This window comes from Hipposideros armiger, unplaced genomic scaffold, assembly GCF_001890085.2.
Source record: "Hipposideros armiger isolate ML-2016 unplaced genomic scaffold, ASM189008v1 scaffold_503, whole genome shotgun sequence".
In the NCBI taxonomy this organism is placed as follows: Eukaryota; Metazoa; Chordata; class Mammalia; order Chiroptera; family Hipposideridae; genus Hipposideros; species Hipposideros armiger.
Genome location: NW_017731853.1, coordinates 396,219 through 413,308, shown reverse-complemented (window position 1 = coordinate 413,308; position 17,090 = coordinate 396,219). Strand labels below are relative to the sequence as shown.

The window sequence follows — 17,090 nt, the reverse complement described above, 5'->3', positions numbered from 1 at the left end:
TCTTAGAGGATTTATAACTCCATGAGGACTGCAAAGAGCAGAGGTGGCCTGGAGGCGCCAGGGAAGGCTTCCTGGTCCAGATGAGACCTTAGCTGAGTGAATTTAGTAGAACTGAAATGGTCCAAGAGAAAGAGAGAAGGTGGGTGGGTGTAACGACCTCACAGAAGAATAGGGGAGAGAATGTGTGTGTGTGTGTGTGTGTGTGTGTGTGTGTGTGTGTGTGTGTATTTCGAGAGGGGCATCAAGAAGATTGGCCTGTGTACTTGGAATAAATAAAACTCAATAAATTCTTGTTGAATGATGGATGTAGGAATGCTGTAGAAGATAAGTATAGATTGCCTAAATTTGAACTGATACTAGGAATTAGCTATGGAATTATTTTTTAAATGATTTTTTTCTCTCCTATAAGGCAGGTGCAAAATAAAAACTAGTTAAAAACACAACAACATAAACCTCTGAATGAGTACGTGGCTAAGGGAGACTTTACTATATGACTGAGGAAGAAGGGACTCAATTTAAATCACTTTTTTGTGACCTTGATCCCACCCACCCCCTTGGCACCCCTCTCCCCAAGCAGTGTGTTCCTCGACGTGGCCCACCTGCTGTCTGGGGGAAGGGATCCTGTTGGCCCAAGACNTGTGTGTGTGTGTGTGTGTGTGTGTGTGTGTGTGTGCGTGTGTGTGTATGTATTTCGAGAGGAGCATCAAGAAGATTGGCCTGTGTACCTGGCATAAATAAAACTCAATAAATTATTGTTGAATGATGGATGAAGGAATGCTGTAGAAGATACATATAGATTGCCTAAATTTGAACTGATACTAGGAATTAGCTATGGAATTATTTTTTAAATGATTTTTTTCTCTCCTATAAGGCAGGTGCAAAACAAAAACTAATTAAAAACACAACAACATAAACCTCTGAACGAGTAAGTGGCTAAGGGAGACTTTACTATATGACTGAGGAAGAAGGGACTCAATTTAAATCACTTTTTTATGACCTTGAGCCCACCCACCCCCTTGGCACCCCTCTCCCCAAGCAGTGTGTTCCTCGACGTGGCCCACCTGCTGTCTGGGGGAAGGGATCCTGTTGGCCCAAGACAAGGGCTGCTTGAGGTCAGCCTCCTGGCCTGGCCTCCTGGGGAGGCCTTGTTCCCTGGCCCAGGAGCTGGGTGCCGGGCCTTCCTCCTCCACGTCCAGGTTCCTTCTCCTGAAGAACTGCTGCTGTCGGGCTCTCTGGAGCTCCTCTCTCTGCTGGGTCCTCAGTGCCTTTCCCACCTGGCGGCAAGTGGTCACGTTGGGGCGGCAGCGGCGGCTTTCACGGGTCTCCTGCCGGCGCTCACACTTGGCCTCGTAGCTCTCAGCCCACCGGGCCAAGCCAGGGGGAGGCCTGGGGTCCGGGCTGATCATTGTGACCTCCTGAGCACCTGTTGTGCTTGGCGTCCAGTTCCTGGAATAGCTGCTTGGATCTGCCAAATGCCAAGAGGGAGGAGAAGGGGAGGGGTCAGGAGATAGGCAGAAAAATGACCATCTCCCTGGACAAGGGGCAGAAATAGCACATATGTGTGGGTTGAGAGCTGAGGAGGCGATGATATCAAACGGAGTCAGGACTCCTGGGTCCCGTCTCTATGCTAATTTTTGCTTTTCTCTGGCCTATGTCGCCTCCTCTGCAAAGTGGAAAGGTCTTTCTGGCTGCCACTTCTTCCTTGACCAAACATCTCACCCTACCTCTAAGTCAGGGGACCATGAGACATAATCGATAAAAATCATCATGAGCTTGTAACCTTTTGAGTAGCAGGGATGTGTTCATTTTCCAGGGACTTCTAGAGAGCCAGTTCAATTGGCTCCCTGCTCCCAAATCTAAAGGGAAAGCCAGCATCTTCACAGCTCTCTTGGTCCAAGTTGTTACTAGAATAGGTGAGTGGCTCTTCCCCAGGCCTGGAGGGACAACCAGACCCCCCAAGGTGTGTCAGGTCCTGAGACCAGCGCTCTCTACTTTCTTCTTAGCCCTTAGCAGCTAACTTGTGAGCCTGGTCCTGGGCCTGGACGGGGAGGGAAACCCCACCCTAGTTACTCTAATCAGGAATTCCTGACATTGGTCCATTGGCATCCCACTCTCAGCCCAGGACCAGGCTCCGACTCTCAGGTGAAGATCAGCTCAAATCAGTATTGGCCGAGCAGCTGCCATATGCCCATTGCTGGCGAAGCCCGTTTCAGAGCTTCCAGCTTAATAACTCTCCAAGCCGAGTGTTCCATGTTTTTGGAATCACCTCCATGTCATAGCTAAGTATGGTGCCAATTCTGCTTTCCTTAGCCCTCGCACACACTGTCCCACCAAAACCAGCTATCACACGATCAGACCTGGATAAGACCATTGCAAACAAAAATGAAACCAAACCAAACAGAAACAGTAACCAAAAGTCCCCCAGGCCTTCGGGTAGAGGCCACAGTTCATGGCCCCTTTACATGGCCTTACCTGCTACTCACATCCCCCACCCCCAAATCCTTCTTCCTTCTCGGTGCCCTTCTCTCTCTCTCCCTCACCTACCTTCTGCAAATTTGCTTATTCTCCTAAACCCTCTGGTAGCTTGGCTGAGTTGGGGCTGGACTTGGCTGAGCTAGATCCTGAGCACTGGAAATTCTGCACCCTGCCTCCACTCATCACTGGAGTGATTGGGGCAGGAAGGGGGACTCCCCCTTACAGCTTCCGCTTCTCCTCTGGGTCCCACAACCTGGCTACCCACCACCCTGGGAACTTTAGTTCCTGGGTGCATCAGAGAAGGGTACCTCGGTGTCACTGGGAGCAGGCCTGTGCCAGCTCTGGCCCCTTGGGTTTGTTTATAGGTAAGCAGACTCAACAGGCAGCCTCTGCCCCTTCGCTGGAAACTCGCTGTCGGCTGGCTCCGTCCGGAATCCTCGGCAGGACTCTTGCTCTTTCTCTGATCATATCACTCATTCCCCAGGGTCCTGGGCAGGGCAGTCTCACTCCTGGAGAGTGGTCAAGCCCTGCACGCTCTCAGCTGCCTGACTCGAGGCTTGGAGGGGTATATTCTGGTCTTGGGCAGGGCTGAGCCCAAGCAGAGCTGTGAGGTTGTCAGTGCTTGTCTTCTGGTCCCATCCATGGATGGCTCTCACCTCTTTCTAAGTTTTCCTCCTCACTCTGTAGGGGTCCCCTGACTTCCCCCTGACACTTTATTTAAAAACCTAGATAAGGATCTGAGGGGCCCATTCACATTTAAGTTATAAATGACTGGCTGGGGAAGACTGGGATTACGTGCAGGTGAACTCCAGGTCCAGAATCTACACCGGGGCATCCTGTGCCATAGCCCCTGGCTATTCCGCCATGGATGGGGGCGGTGGGGGAGCCCTGGCTCTGGGCTCAAACCATGTGACTTCATGTCCTGGCTGTGTCACCTACTACCTATATGCTTTTGAACGAGCTATTGAACATCTCTAAGCCTCAGTCTCCTCATTTATAAATGAGAAACTACCTCATGAGGTTATGAAGATTAAAGAGAAAATGCACATTGAGTGGCACAGCACATAGTAGGTGTTAGCCTTCTATAATACATAATAATAAAGATAAGCTATGATTAGAATTACCCCTGTGCTGCTGACCTTGGATTCTGAAGGCTCGGTGCTGTAAGACAAAGGCTCCAAGCTAACCTAGCACTCCTCAGACCAAGCATGCCTTATCTTCTAGTTCCCGCACCCCTTTTCTCTTTGAAGGGGTACTATTTACCACAAGGAGAGGATGCTGGCTCCGGGTTGTAATCATATTTACTACTCTGGTTCACCTGACCTCTGGGTTTGGGCCACAAAGAGAAAGGACTTCTCTGCGTCTGGACACAACCACCTTCTCAATTAAACCAGGTAGAAAGGCAGAGAAGAGATGGGGCCAAAGAAGGGTGCCCAGCCTGCCTGCATCTGCCATTAAATGTGGGGTGCTAGGTCCCCACCCTGCTTGGCTCCAGCTAATCCACAGACTTTGTAGAAGAGGCGGATCCCTGGTTCTGGGGAACCCTACCATCCTTCCTCCTGTGCAGAGGCAAGGGCCAGGAGGAGGAGACGCAGAGGTCTCTGCACTCTCCAGGCTGTCTCTGCTGGTCTGCTGAGACACACCGCCCTGCTCTGCTCCCTGAGGGGCAGATGCTGGGGCTTGTTACCAAGTAGGGAGTTGCAGTAGAAATGGCTCCTTAGAGAAGGGAGTATTCCTCCACCCCCAGGGCTTCACACCGGTCAGTTTGGTGTGGACAGCTGAGTGGAATCACACCCAGCTTTTTGGACTATTCTGTTCTGATTTGTTTAAAAACAAGAAGCCATGGAGGATGGCTGACTGACAGGGATGGCCTATAGAAGAAAAAGGAACTGGTCTCTCTGTGGTTCAAAGAAAGGTCACTGGGCCACTGGCCGGGCTTTCCGGCATCTGTGGGGTGCCCCTTGGCAGCATGACAGGCTCCAGTTGGAGCTTGGGGGAGACGAGGCACTGGCTGGGGGAAGCTCTCCTCACTGCCAGAGGGTGCTATCAGGGCGCTGTGCCTCACCTGACAGTGGTTTGTTGCTGTCTCTCCAAGTCTGCTACTTCCTGGCTGTGTGTGCAGTGAATGGCTTCCTGCATGGGTCTGGCCTCCCTAGTCTAGAGCTCTCGGTGTGAGCTGAGAAAGGCCTACACCTAAGCTGCTGGAAAGGCAGCTTGTTGTTTTGGGGATCCCTGCTTTGAAGGAAAATGTAAAAGGTCACTAAATGAAGCCTCTGTCACTGGGTAGCCTGAATCCTGTCATTTGATTCACTCCTAATTTAATCTAATGGATGGAGCAGTGGAAGCTCTACCGCTGTGCCACGGCCAGTGGCTCTGGAAACCAACACAGGATGCTTTCTTGGTTACCCAACCACCCAACACGCTTGAGCTACATCATCTACCCTGTGTCTCCCCTTTCAGCCCAGGGAAGCTTGGATGACAGAGAGTCTTCTGTCCCACCCCAGAGTCAGAGGTCCCCAGCCTGGACAGAAAACATCTTTCTTCTCAGTTACCTCAGGTCGCAGGCTCCAACCCAAGCAGCTCAGGAAAACCTTCCAGCTCCTGGGCAGATCTCGGTTCTGGTCTCAGATGGGGCAAGACAGCGGCTGAGTAGAGTGCAAGCTCTCAATCCATGGCTCTGGGCCCCTTAGCATTTCCCTCCTTGGTACTGTGTTTCTTTTTACACAGAAGCCCTGCTGAAACCGGAAACAGACAAAGCCACAGCGCTTGCTCACCCCAGTTCCTCTCTCTTGCTCTCTGGCACAATCTGAGTGGGCCCCTGAACCCTTGAGGCCTCCAGGGCTGGGTTCAGGAGCTCCTCCCATCAACGGGCACCCCGGACACCCTTTCTCTTACTACTGGATTGGCCTGAGCTTTTGGACTTTTTTTTTTCTTTTTCTTGAGCTCTTAGACAATTTCAAGTTAAGGTCCCTTTCCAGGAGCAGACAAGGATGGGTCTCTGAGTCAGATTCAAACTTTGCAGTTTCTATGAGGTAGAAAAATGCCTTTTTGACCTAAAAATGATGTTCCCAGTGTAGTTCTGTCATGTGTTATCAGGTAGCTTTCTGTGTAAGGATTTCCTCTTTCCTTAAGTTACCTCTTCCCAGTCCCGGTGTTGTAAAGAGCTTCTGCTCTTCCGAAGTACCTGGTGTCTGTTTCAGAATTCTGGAATGAGGCCAGATCTGAATTTGCTCTTTTCTGAAGTGATGGGCTGAGTGTGAGTGTGAAAAGGTGGTAGGTGGGTGGCTGGGGAATGAAGGAAGTGATAGTAGGCAGAGTCTTATAAAAATTTCCTAGTCAACTGGACTGGGAAATTTTGGGAAAAACTAAAAGGAATTGAGCTGTGCATTAGAAAGAAACTATTACAAATGACATCGTCAGGAAATTCCCAAGAAATTCAAGGAAAGGGAACTGGATTGGGACATGTTAACTGTGACACTCTATGACCTTGTACAATTCTTGTCTTGTCTGAATGGTCCACTCAGTGTGGTGGTTGGATGATTTATATCGCACATATCGCACATATATCTACAGCTTGACACATGTGAGGCGTATAAGGAGACTTTTAAGTAGCTGTGATAACACTTGTTAACACGGGGAGTATGTCACAGTCTTCTCCCATTCTCTGAGGAGGAAAAGGACAAGGAGTAGGCAGGGGAAAGTGCAGAGGATGGATTTTTAAGCACTAGAGCCAAAGGCAAATGACATTCCCTCAAGATGAGAGACAGTAAGTAGCCCAAGGTGCTGTGTCAGGGGCTTAATATATGTAGATGGGAACGAGTAAAGGACAGAGGGGTTGGGGAACCCAAGCTGGTGGAATAAGAAAATTTTATTGTGATAGAAGAGTGAGAGGTTCTGGGAGTTTTGGGTAATGGAACATAGACGAGGACTGAAGTTTGTAACAGAAGTTCTTGTGGACAAACTATTTGGGCTCCATTAAAAATCAGAAAGAGGGGCGGCTGGATAGCTCAGTTGGTAAGAGCTGAGGTCTGCACAACAGGGCTGCCGGTTGATTCCCATATGGGCCAGTAAACTGTGCCAGTAAGCTGTGCCAGTAAACTGCGCCCTCTACAGATAAGATTGTGAACAATGGCTCGATCTGGAGCTGGGCCGCTGTGGGCCGCTGTGGACCACTGTGAGCTGCCGTGAGCGGCGAACAGCTGGCGACCAACTGCCTCACCCGGGAAGAGCGCAATGATCATAATACCATCATGGGCCAGTGAGCGGAGTCCTTCACAATTAGACTGAGAACAATGGCTTGGGTGAGTGGGGGGAAGAAATCAGGAAGAAATGTGTATGAAGATCAAAATCCGTTTTAGGGCTATATATTCAATGGGACACTACACCCACTTTTACTGGGGTTTGGAGAGGTTAACACACACACACACACACACACACACACACACACACACGGGGAGAGGGAGAGAGAGAGAGAGTCCTGGAAATAGAGAATATACCTTATTTTCAAATGCCTATGAAGCATCAAGAAAATTGACCATAAAGCAAACCTCAGTATATTAAAAAATAGTTGCCCTTTTATGGCATAATTCTCTGACCATAGTACAATGCAATTAGAAATAAATAACAAAAGTGAGAATAACTAAACGCTTCAACTTCTTGGAAAAAAATTCTCCTAGTTTACTCTTGAAATATAGAGGAAAGTAAATATGCAATTTGAAGTGCCTTGAAAACAATACTAATGAGAACATTAAGGACAAAATCTATTAGGTGTGGCCAAGGCATGACCCAAGGAAAATTCATAGTCTTAAATATTTTCATTACTTAAATAAGGATTGAAAATAAATTGCCTATTTATTTTCAAACAAATTTCTAAGAAATGGTCAGAAAAATCAAGGAAAGGAAGTAAGAATAAAAAGAAGTCAAAAGGAGAAAGCAATATAAATTACAAGTCAGAGCAAAATTAGTAAATAAATTCAGGAGCTGTTTCTCGTGTGTGCATGTGGGGAGAGGTAGAAATACCAACAGAACACAAAATTAATAAACTACCAGCTAGTTAAAGCAATTGAAAAACAGAAGGCACATCTGTAAAAATTTATAAATGAGACATGGAAAATACATGTCTCATACATAATACAGTGGAAATGTAAATAATTTGAGACATTTGTGTAACTATGCTAGTGTCTTGAAAATCTGGATGAGAAGGATTTAAGAAAACTCTCATTTACCAAATTAAGCTCATGTGGAGATATGCAATTTAATCATCAACCTGCCTCTATCTGAGGGTCCCCTTCCTCTAGTATGAGTCAGTGGGGAAGAGGGTTTAGATCAGCCTTGAGCTGGTCACCTGGCATTTACTGGCCAGCGCTCTGTGCTTCTCCTCATCATTTCCAGGTCCCTTTGTTGATGGTCATATCCTGGAACTATGTGACATGGTCTCCATGATAGATGCTGGGCCCTCTATGGGCTCCCTAAAAGGGATAAATATAGGGTAAGCAACACTTTGCTTTAATGCCCTGTTGCTTTACTCTTCACGGTATCACACAAGCATGGGTATGGTTATCAGATTTTATTGTAGGGTTGGGGTAACTAGAGGGAATCTTAAATATGAAAAAAAAAACCCCATTTAAGATGTATGCTAATATGTCTTCTCCTATACTCCAAGAGATAGCACTAAGAATTTAAGCCCTTTATGGGTGCTACTAGTACTAACCTTGTTCCTCCTCCCACCCTACGGAATGATTCCTTATCTATCTTATGGGAAATGGTGACCTTGCCCATAAGAGTTGTTCTTGCCTTAAGATTCTCCCCTACACTCCCTGCACTGTTTTCTCATCGATACATTCCTCAAGTCTCATTATTTGTTCCCACAGACACTCTTGACAGGATGTTCATGGTGGTCCGTTGGCATCCTAAGTTTTGAAGAGGGTGGAAGGGGTGGGTGGTGAGTGGAGCTTGGAATTCTAAGTCTTGCAGAGTGGCTTAGGGTGGGCACACTTAAATCTGTTCCTTTTCAAGGTCTCCCCCAATGAGTGACTTGCAAACTCTCCTTGTTAATCTTCCAAGTGTCCAGCTGGTAACTATTTAGCCAGATGTCCACACAAATGTCCCAAGCACAAATATTCATTCTCGGAGGTGCTACAGTCTAATTAATAAGGTTGTTACATTTATCTATCCATGAAGAAGGAGGAAGATAAGTATTTCCTTCACTCCTACATTTGCAAGTTTGCTTCTCTCCAGTGGAGTTACGACTTCACACTTGTGGCAGGATAGAGTTCTCAGTCCTCTTCTTCCCTGGTTGTTTTGTGTCATCATTGTTGACAGAGGACCTTTTAGTATAATAAAACTTCAAAGTTATGCTGTAAGAGATGATCAATATTAGCAAGAGATTTGTCTGTTTCATAGATGCTAAAACTCTGAAAGACTTAGCCCTAAGGCACAACTGTGGATGGTCTCGCTGGCTTTGATCTTGAAGGCTCTGACAGGATGCAACCTCAGGCCTGGTGTGGGGGCTCAGGGCCGTGTGTGTGTGTGTGTGTGTGTGTGTGTGTGTGTGTGTGTGTCTGCTTTTAAGAAAAGAAAAAAGACTAGAAAAAGGAGGGCCTCCTAGGTACCCACCTCTGGATCAAAAGGAAAAACCATATGTTAATCTTTAGAGCAGCTTAGTTCCTCTCCTTTAGCCTTCATTTCAGATTATGTCCCCTTGGGCCTGCTGGAATATAAAATAAGTCAAATATCATAATGACTTGTCCTCTAGGTGTAACACTTCTTTCTAAACTTTAAAAATTTCTGCTTTTTAGGACTCAGTTAAAGCACCGCCCTCTTTTCCCCAGTGTGTGTGTGTGTGTGACTTGTCTAATAGGACTCTGAGAACTATTAATAGTTTATCACTAAAAAGCTACATTATACATTTAAAAAATATTTTATGTACATTACTGAGCTACCAGAACTCATCATTTAACAAAAAATTAAAATGTGAAGGTTCTATTCATTAAAATATGCTTTCACTTATTTTACTTCATTTACATATTGTTTTTTCATGATGGCCTAGGTAGCCAGAACCATTATCTTTGTCTTAAGCCAAGAGCGCTGAGGGCCTCGAGAACAGCAACTACTCATGTTAACACTTTAATTCTGGAGATGTTTGCGCTCTAGTAAAATTAGGTCATTTAATAGTGTTAAAGTGTTATCCTTTCTGAAACTGGCAATTTTCCTTCCTGGATAAACTGTCATTTTATTCCACACCCTTGGTTCAACTATCCCAATTTTTTCACAGGTAGGTGGCCTCATGTTCCAAACTGAAATATCCTCCAGAGCCTTTTCTGTATGTTTTACACATTTCTACACTAATTTCAATCTGTTGTATACTCAGCACAATCTATTATCTATAGCAGAGACTATTTAAATCAATGCAGTAAAATTGAACCAAAACTGACCTCACCAAAGGGCTGCCATATTGGATATTGCTGTGTGCTTGCTCTGCAGAAAGCAGTTTAAGGGCCTGCTTTGCAGACTAATAATGAAAATAGATTGATGGAGAAATTTGTCAGAAAGCATTCAGATTTTCTTTTTTCAATTTTATAAAAATTATTATATGATACCATTAAGAGAATTTTTTTTAAAGCTTTTATTGGGGAATTGGGGAAGGAGAACAGCCAAGTTGTTGTCCTTCAATCTTAGTTGTGGAGGGCACAGCTAGCTCAGCTCCAAGTCCAGTCGCCATCTGGCTGCCCGTCGGCAGCTCAGGGCAGCTCAGATCAAGGTGCCGCGTTCAATCTTAGTTGCGGATGGGCATAGCCCACCATCCCAGGCAGGAGTGAGCTGGCAACCTTGTTGTTAGGAGCACATTCTCTCACCATCCGAGCCATCCAGCCACCCGTTGTCAGCTCAGCGGCAGCACAGCTCGGATGCAGCTCACTGGCCCATGTGGGAATCCAACTGGTGACCCTGTTGGCTCAGAGGTTGTGCTCTTAACCAACTGAGCCACTTGGCTGGCCCAAGAGAATTTTTTAATAAATAGAAAAATAAACACCTTAATCCTACCATTCAAATTAGTTTCACATTTTTTACATTCCCTTCTAGTTTTTGTCCACATGCACAACATTTTTTTTTAAAGATTTTCTTGGGGAATTGGGGGAGGGGAATAGCGTTGGGGAATTGGGGAAGGGGAACAGACAAGTTGCTGTCCTTTTGTTCTTCAGTCTAGTTGTGGAGGACGCTGCTTCACTGGCTCATGTTAGTATTATCATTGTGCTCTTCCTGGGTGAGGCAATTGCTTGCTGGCCATTGGATGGAAGCTCACGGCAGCTCATGAAAGCTCATCTTGCTGCTGGCCAGCCCACTGCAGCCTATGCCATCACTGGCAACTCAGAGTAGCCCAGATCCAAATCGAGCTGTTGTTCACCATTGTAGCTGTAGAGGGCGCAGCATCACTGGCCCTCATGTGGGATCTGAACCCTAGTCCTGCTTCTCAGAGCTGGTGTCCCAAGCCAACTCCTAACCAATGCACCACTCGGCCGGCCCCACATGCATTTTTAAAAACATATTGTAGTGATCCTACAATTATGTGTTTGTTTTTCCACTCGATACTCCCAATACTATACATGTTTTTGCATTTTTTAATACTTTTGCCTTTTAGTGTTGTCATGATCTTTCATAATGTTTAACCATGTCCTTATTATTGAACAGTAGCCATGTCTACTGGATAATTATTAACCACTGGTAAATATTATTTAATATTATTTAATAGAAAAAGATTATCAGCTATAGTAATTTTCTGTAATTGCAATAATTCAGAGCTGTGAAACTTTCAGCTTTGTAGCCAGATTGCTTTCACACCTGTCACCTACTCTCCAGGGCTGTTGCCTACTGGCCTGGGTAGAAGCCTGGGGCAATAGGTCAGCAGGAACACTCAGCAGTAGGACTGGGTTGGAAGCCTGGCTTTACCATTTACTCGCTATTCTAATTTAGTAAATTATTTAACCTCTTTGCATCTCAGATTCCTACTCTGTAAGATGGCTATAATGATTATACCTATTCTACAGGATTATTTTAGGATTCATCATATAACATTTATAAAGCACTCAATAAATGTTAGCTGTCACTGTTGTTTTAGCAACACCTGCAATTTGGGGTATCTGCCCTTGTGACTTATTAATGGTCATGAAATGGTTCCTCACTTGGTCCTGCAGTTGTTTGAAAAACAATGAGCAGTTTCAGTGATTCTGTGCATTTATCTGATATAATTTCATAAGTATATCCATCAGATAAAAACCATTTAAAATGATCACTTCAAAAAATAATGAACATATGGAACTTTTCCAGTCATGGCATGATGACAAAAGTTAAAATACGTAAGTTTTTAAGTTCACCCAACTCAAGTCAGCTGACCAAGTTCTATTAAGAATATGTGTCATACAACTACTCTTTGTGGAAGAAAAATATTTGAGGTGCCTCACAGTTTCCCCACAAATAAGTGTTTTATAGACCACTTGACTTCTATTTTATACCAGACCAAAACCAGATGTATCCTGAAATAAATAGTGGGAATCATAATAGCACCTACCTCATAGGGCTGCTTTGAGGATTAAATGAGTTAATATTCATACAATAGAATAGTGCTTGAACATAGTATTATGGGAATGTTTGCTAATAAAATTAAGGGAAAAACCAAATCATCCCAATGTGGTGATGTTCTTTTTAGTTTTTGCATGATGCGATTGATAGTTTTATTCATATGGAGATTATATGGAGCAATTAATTTTAATTACGTAGAGATTTGGTCATTTATAATTTTTAACTTTTACAGGCAATGCTGCAAATGAGTATCTTCGTGCATGTAGTTATGTCTTTCTTCTTTTAAAGATATTTCCTTTAGGATAAAATCTCAGAAGTAGATATGCTGGAGTAGTTTTATGAAGAAGCAGTTCAGTTCTGATGAGAGAGTTTTGCAGGAAGTGGGCAGAAAGGAATGGAGCTAGGGTTTAGGGCATTGCTGAAGATGGCAAGGTCATGAGAGCTGCTGAGAGCTGGTGGCGGGGGGTGGCTCTCCCAACAGCTGGAAGGCTCAGTGTTGCTGGGTGTTAAAAGAGAGGCAAAAACGGGGCGGTGTGGCGAAAAGAGTAATGGGCTGGAATCCAATGAAATAACTTTTAGATCCATCTACACCTTTCCCTTGAGCTGTAAAGTTGTTTTGTCCCCCTGGGTCTCTTTTTTTCTAAGGCTTTCCCCAGTATTAGGGCCTATGAATCCTTTACTTCTCAAATGTTAATCAAGATCTGTGTTCTGTAAATTTAGAGTGTAGTGAACGTAAGTGATAGAAAAATAGAAAATTGAAGAGGCACCCATTCCAGCCTTGAGGAGTGGGCCCTGGTGGAAGGGAAGAAACTTTTCCTAGAGGAAGTAATGGTGGAGCTGGGACTTAAAAGATGAGCAGGAGTTAAGCAGACAACGGGGAGAGTGAAGAGCATTTTGGGCAGATGAGATGGCATGGGTCAAAGCAAAGCATGGTGGGAACACCAGGGCCCAGAGGATCAGCAGTTCCATGTCCTTGGGATCAAAAGCAGGGCAGGTGGCTGGAGATGTGGTTGGAGTGGAAGCCAGGGTGACTGCACAGACTTTGGGTTTTCTATGTACCATTTTACCCAAGAATGTTTTTTTTTTGGTTTGTTTGTTTTTTAAAGATTTTATTGGGGAATTGGGGAAGGGAACAGCGTTGGGAGATCAGGGAAAGGGAACAGACAAGTTGCTGTCCTTTTGTTCTTCAGTCTAGTTGTGGAGGACATCACTTCACTGGCCCATGTTGGTATTGCAATCATTGTGCTCTTCCTGGCTGAGGCAGATTGGTTGCTAGTCATTGGATTGGCTGCTCACAGCGGCTCACGGTAGCTTATGGAAGCCCTTTGCAGCCCACTGCAGCCTATACCATCCCTGTGACTCACGGCAGCCCAGCTCCAGGTCGAGCTGTTGTTCACCATCTTAGCTGTAGAGGACGCAGCGTCACTGGCCCTCATGGGATCCGAACTGGGGCCCTGCTGCTCAGAGCTGGTGTCCCATGCCAACTCTTCACCAATGTGCCACTCAACCAGGCCCTAAGAATGGTTTTGAATGTATACCAGTCTCCACTTACAGCCAAGAATCTGTCTTGATTTTTCCATACCTTGACCTTTCTCCGTGAGGCTCAAGAGCACCTTGCTTTTGAGGGTGACCACTAGCTGTCCCTATTGAACAGATCTCGCTCCCCACAGTTCAAAGCCAATGCTGTCCGTGGCTGCCAAGGCCAGGTGGCCCTACCAGATGCCTGAGTCTGGCCCCGCCTCCAGTAAGTCTGGTCATCTGCCCTAAGCGGTGACTCACATGCTGGTACACTGTCAGCAGGTGGTGGTAGTTCTTGAGTAGAACGTGGGCACGAATTGGGGGAAGAAATTTTGGTGAAGTACAGTACACCACCACAGCCAGCCACTGGGTGGCGCTGCCACCATTGAGGCAAAAAAGAGGCCGGTGAAAAGGAGAAAAAGTCTGGCTACAACAGCTATGCCCTTTGGTTTGGGGGTAGCATAGCTTTTCGTCCACTCTGTTACCCGGAGTTCAGGGTTCCACAGGGCTGCTCAAGGACAGCGTGAGGTAGGTCCACCAACCCGACAGTCCTAGGTCAGCCAAGTGCGGCACAGAGACACGCCAGCACTCACGTTTCCTGAGTCCTTCAGGCCTCAGGCCCCGCTGGTGTGGGTCTTTTGGCCGGTCCCTCAGTTTCCACCCTCTGGTTCTAGGTCATGCGATGTGCCAGTGTGCCCTCCTTTGGCTTTGTTTTCTTATCCTCCTTCGCAGGAAACCCCATCTCTAAAGCCCCCTAATTCAGTGGGTTTTCATCTGACGCTTTTCTATTTTTTTAAGAATCCATTTCCTCCCTCTCGTTTCTCCTGTGGCATTCATTACCTTTTGCTCTAGGTCCATGTCCTGACCCAGAGTGTTCTGGATCTGCGCAGACTTAATTCTATTCCTCCTGGCTTTTTTCCCCCCTCTGTGGGCTTTGGGGTTCTAAGTCCTGTTTTACCTTTTTGAAAACTCTCTCTTTCCTCATCTGCCTTATTCTTTCATGTTTGCCCTGTTCCCAGTCCTGTTTCCCCACCCCCAGCCTCCTAATTCTAACTAGAAAACTTATACATTTAAGAGCTTAGGTTAAGAATTGCTGAGAGGGAGGGCCGGCTGAGTGGCTCAGTTGGTTAAGAGCTTGCTCAAGAGTTTGAGCTCTGAGCAACAGCGGTTCAATTCTCAGCCCGAGCTGAGCAGCCACTGAGCTGCCAAGTGGCAGGATGACTCAGCTTAAAAAAAAGAAAAGAAAAGAAAAGAAAAGAAAAGAAAAGGGCCGGCCAAGTGGCACATTGGTTAAGAGCTGGCTTCGGACACCAGAGGGCCCTGGTTCGGATCCCACATATGAGGGCCAGTGACACTGCCCTCTACAGCTAAGATGCTGAACAACAGCTCAACCTGGAGCGGGGCTGCCATGGCCATGTTGTAGGCTGCAGCCCCTGTGGCAGTGGGTTGCCATGAGCTACCATATGTAGCCAGCAGCCAGCGTGAGCGGCCAGCAGCTGCAGTGAGTGGCCGTCCAGAAGCCGGCGACCGATCTGCCTCGCCCGGGAAGAGCGCAATGATGGTGCCAACTTGGGCCAGTGAAGCAACGCCATCCACAACTAGACTGAAGAACAAAACGACAGCAACTTGTTTGTTCCCATCTCCCCAATTCCCCAATAAAAAAAAATCTTTAAAAAAACAAACAAAAAACCCCCCAAAAAACATTCATGAAAAAAAAAAAGAACTGCTGAGAGGGGAAAGGAGTTAGTATTAAGGGGTATCCTGCCTGTCCTTGGAGACATGAACTGGTGACCCTTGAGTGGCATGGACATCTAGGGGTGCTGAGATGTTGACATTGAGGCAGAATTCCTGGAGACATTGTGACACACCACGAATACCATGTCAGGGTGGCCAAATGTGTTTTTACTTTCCCTTAATATTGCAAATTAGTTTGGCTTGCATACCTCCCTTGAGAAATTAAGGGACACTTCTGGGACTTGATTAGCGTATGTGTCCCAGTGCTCTGGGCTGGGCACTAATGATGAAGAATGTGAGTTCTTGGCAAATACCCTAGACAGAAGGGGTAATTGATTCTACCCTACATGTAGCACCCCAAGTGGGGAATAGGAGCTCATCTTGAGTGGGCCTGTAACTCAGATCCCAAAGAACTAGTTACTAGCATAACATATGCTAACTTCTTTCTCTAACACAACTTTAGAAGCATGATCCCCAAAGGGGACATGTCAGAGGAACTACTGGGATGTGGGGAGAAAGTATTATAATTTCTATTTATTTGTTTATCTTTTTAAGACTTGTAATTTTGCATGTTTTATGTTAGTAGATATTCCATGCATATATAAATAGTAACTATATCTATTAGAAATACATAATCATTTTTTAGTGATGAAGTACCGGTATGTGATAAAAGTTTCAGAGACCATGCTCTGGAGAATCTTTGATGCTTTGTTTCTGACAGGCTGGCCCAGAACGTCCAGCGAAGAGAAAGGCCCAGCCCATGTGGACAGACTTAGTGGTGACGTCGGACTTAAGTGTCCTTGAGAGGGAGCTCTCCAGGAACAGCAGTTGGGATGACTGTCCCCTGTGCCAATTTGAGTCACCGCCTCTGAGGTCACCTCAGAGCTCCCTGCTACCTGATATCTAGGGCCATTCATTGCATTCTTTACTGAGGAGAGGGAATTATATTTTCTTTAAGGGGAATTTGAAGAGGTGGGAGGCCTAGGATATTCTTCAGCATCATGGTGGGGAGTGGGGGGACAGTTGTGACCAATTAGGACCTAGCAGATGGTCAGTGGGAGTGGATCCTGTCACCATGGTTAGGAGGCTGACATCTTAGAAAATGTGTCCTTTTGCTCTGACTGTGTATGTCCTTCTGTCAAGATTTACGTTTGTGACAAATACTTCCGGTTGTCTAACAGAAACCCAGTTTTTTGGTGGGTCCGAATGTGCTTCATTTCCCAACCTCTCTTGAAGAGAGTGGTGGTCACATGACATGACTCTAGCCATGGGATGTGAGCTGAAATCCTGGGTGGGGCTTCCCAGTTTGCCCTCTGTCAGGGGTCAGATTCTTCCGATGTGTATCTTTTGCCCTTCACGTTCCTGGTTTTCTTGCCTGAAACACAGCGTGATGCTGAAGGTGGAACAGCTGTCTTGTGACCACACAGCAACAAGGAGGAGGATGGACAGTTGAGTGAAACGATGGAAGGAGCCTGGCTCCCTGAGGCCCTGGCCTGCCTCTTCCTAACATTTTGTGACGGGAGGAAAAGAAATCTCTACTTGATTCAGCCACTGTCAGTGGGTCATTCTGTTACTCCCAGGGGAATGAAGTGCTAGCAAACATGAAGCTGAACTGTAGGACTTGTTGACAATTTGGTTAAGGCTGTTGACTTAATGCAAGATGCTGGCACCTTGAGGGTTGAGGGATGTGAACGTCCCTGGTCTTTGGGAGACCTTGTTCCCCCCTCTTCCCTTGGCAATAGTAGAAATAAACTGTCCTGTTACTTTCTTTCTTTCTTTTTTTTTTTTTT

General features: G+C 46.0%; 1 protein-coding gene across 5 annotated transcripts in view; it reads right to left on the bottom strand.

The window, feature by feature from the left end:
- Positions 1-17,090, bottom strand: part of TRAF3IP3 (TRAF3 interacting protein 3) — a 79,916-nt gene that overhangs the window by 17,996 nt on the left and 44,830 nt on the right. For 4 of the 5 annotated variants that reach the window (XM_019667717.1, XM_019667716.1, XM_019667718.1 and 1 more), the window contains one exon: positions 1,062-1,465. In XM_019667717.1, coding sequence (XP_019523262.1) covers positions 1,062-1,465 — 404 coding nt within the window. Of the gene's footprint in view, positions 1-1,061; positions 1,466-5,027; positions 5,255-17,090 lie in introns of those variants that run through there. The other variant, XM_019667720.1, reaches the window with a different exon arrangement.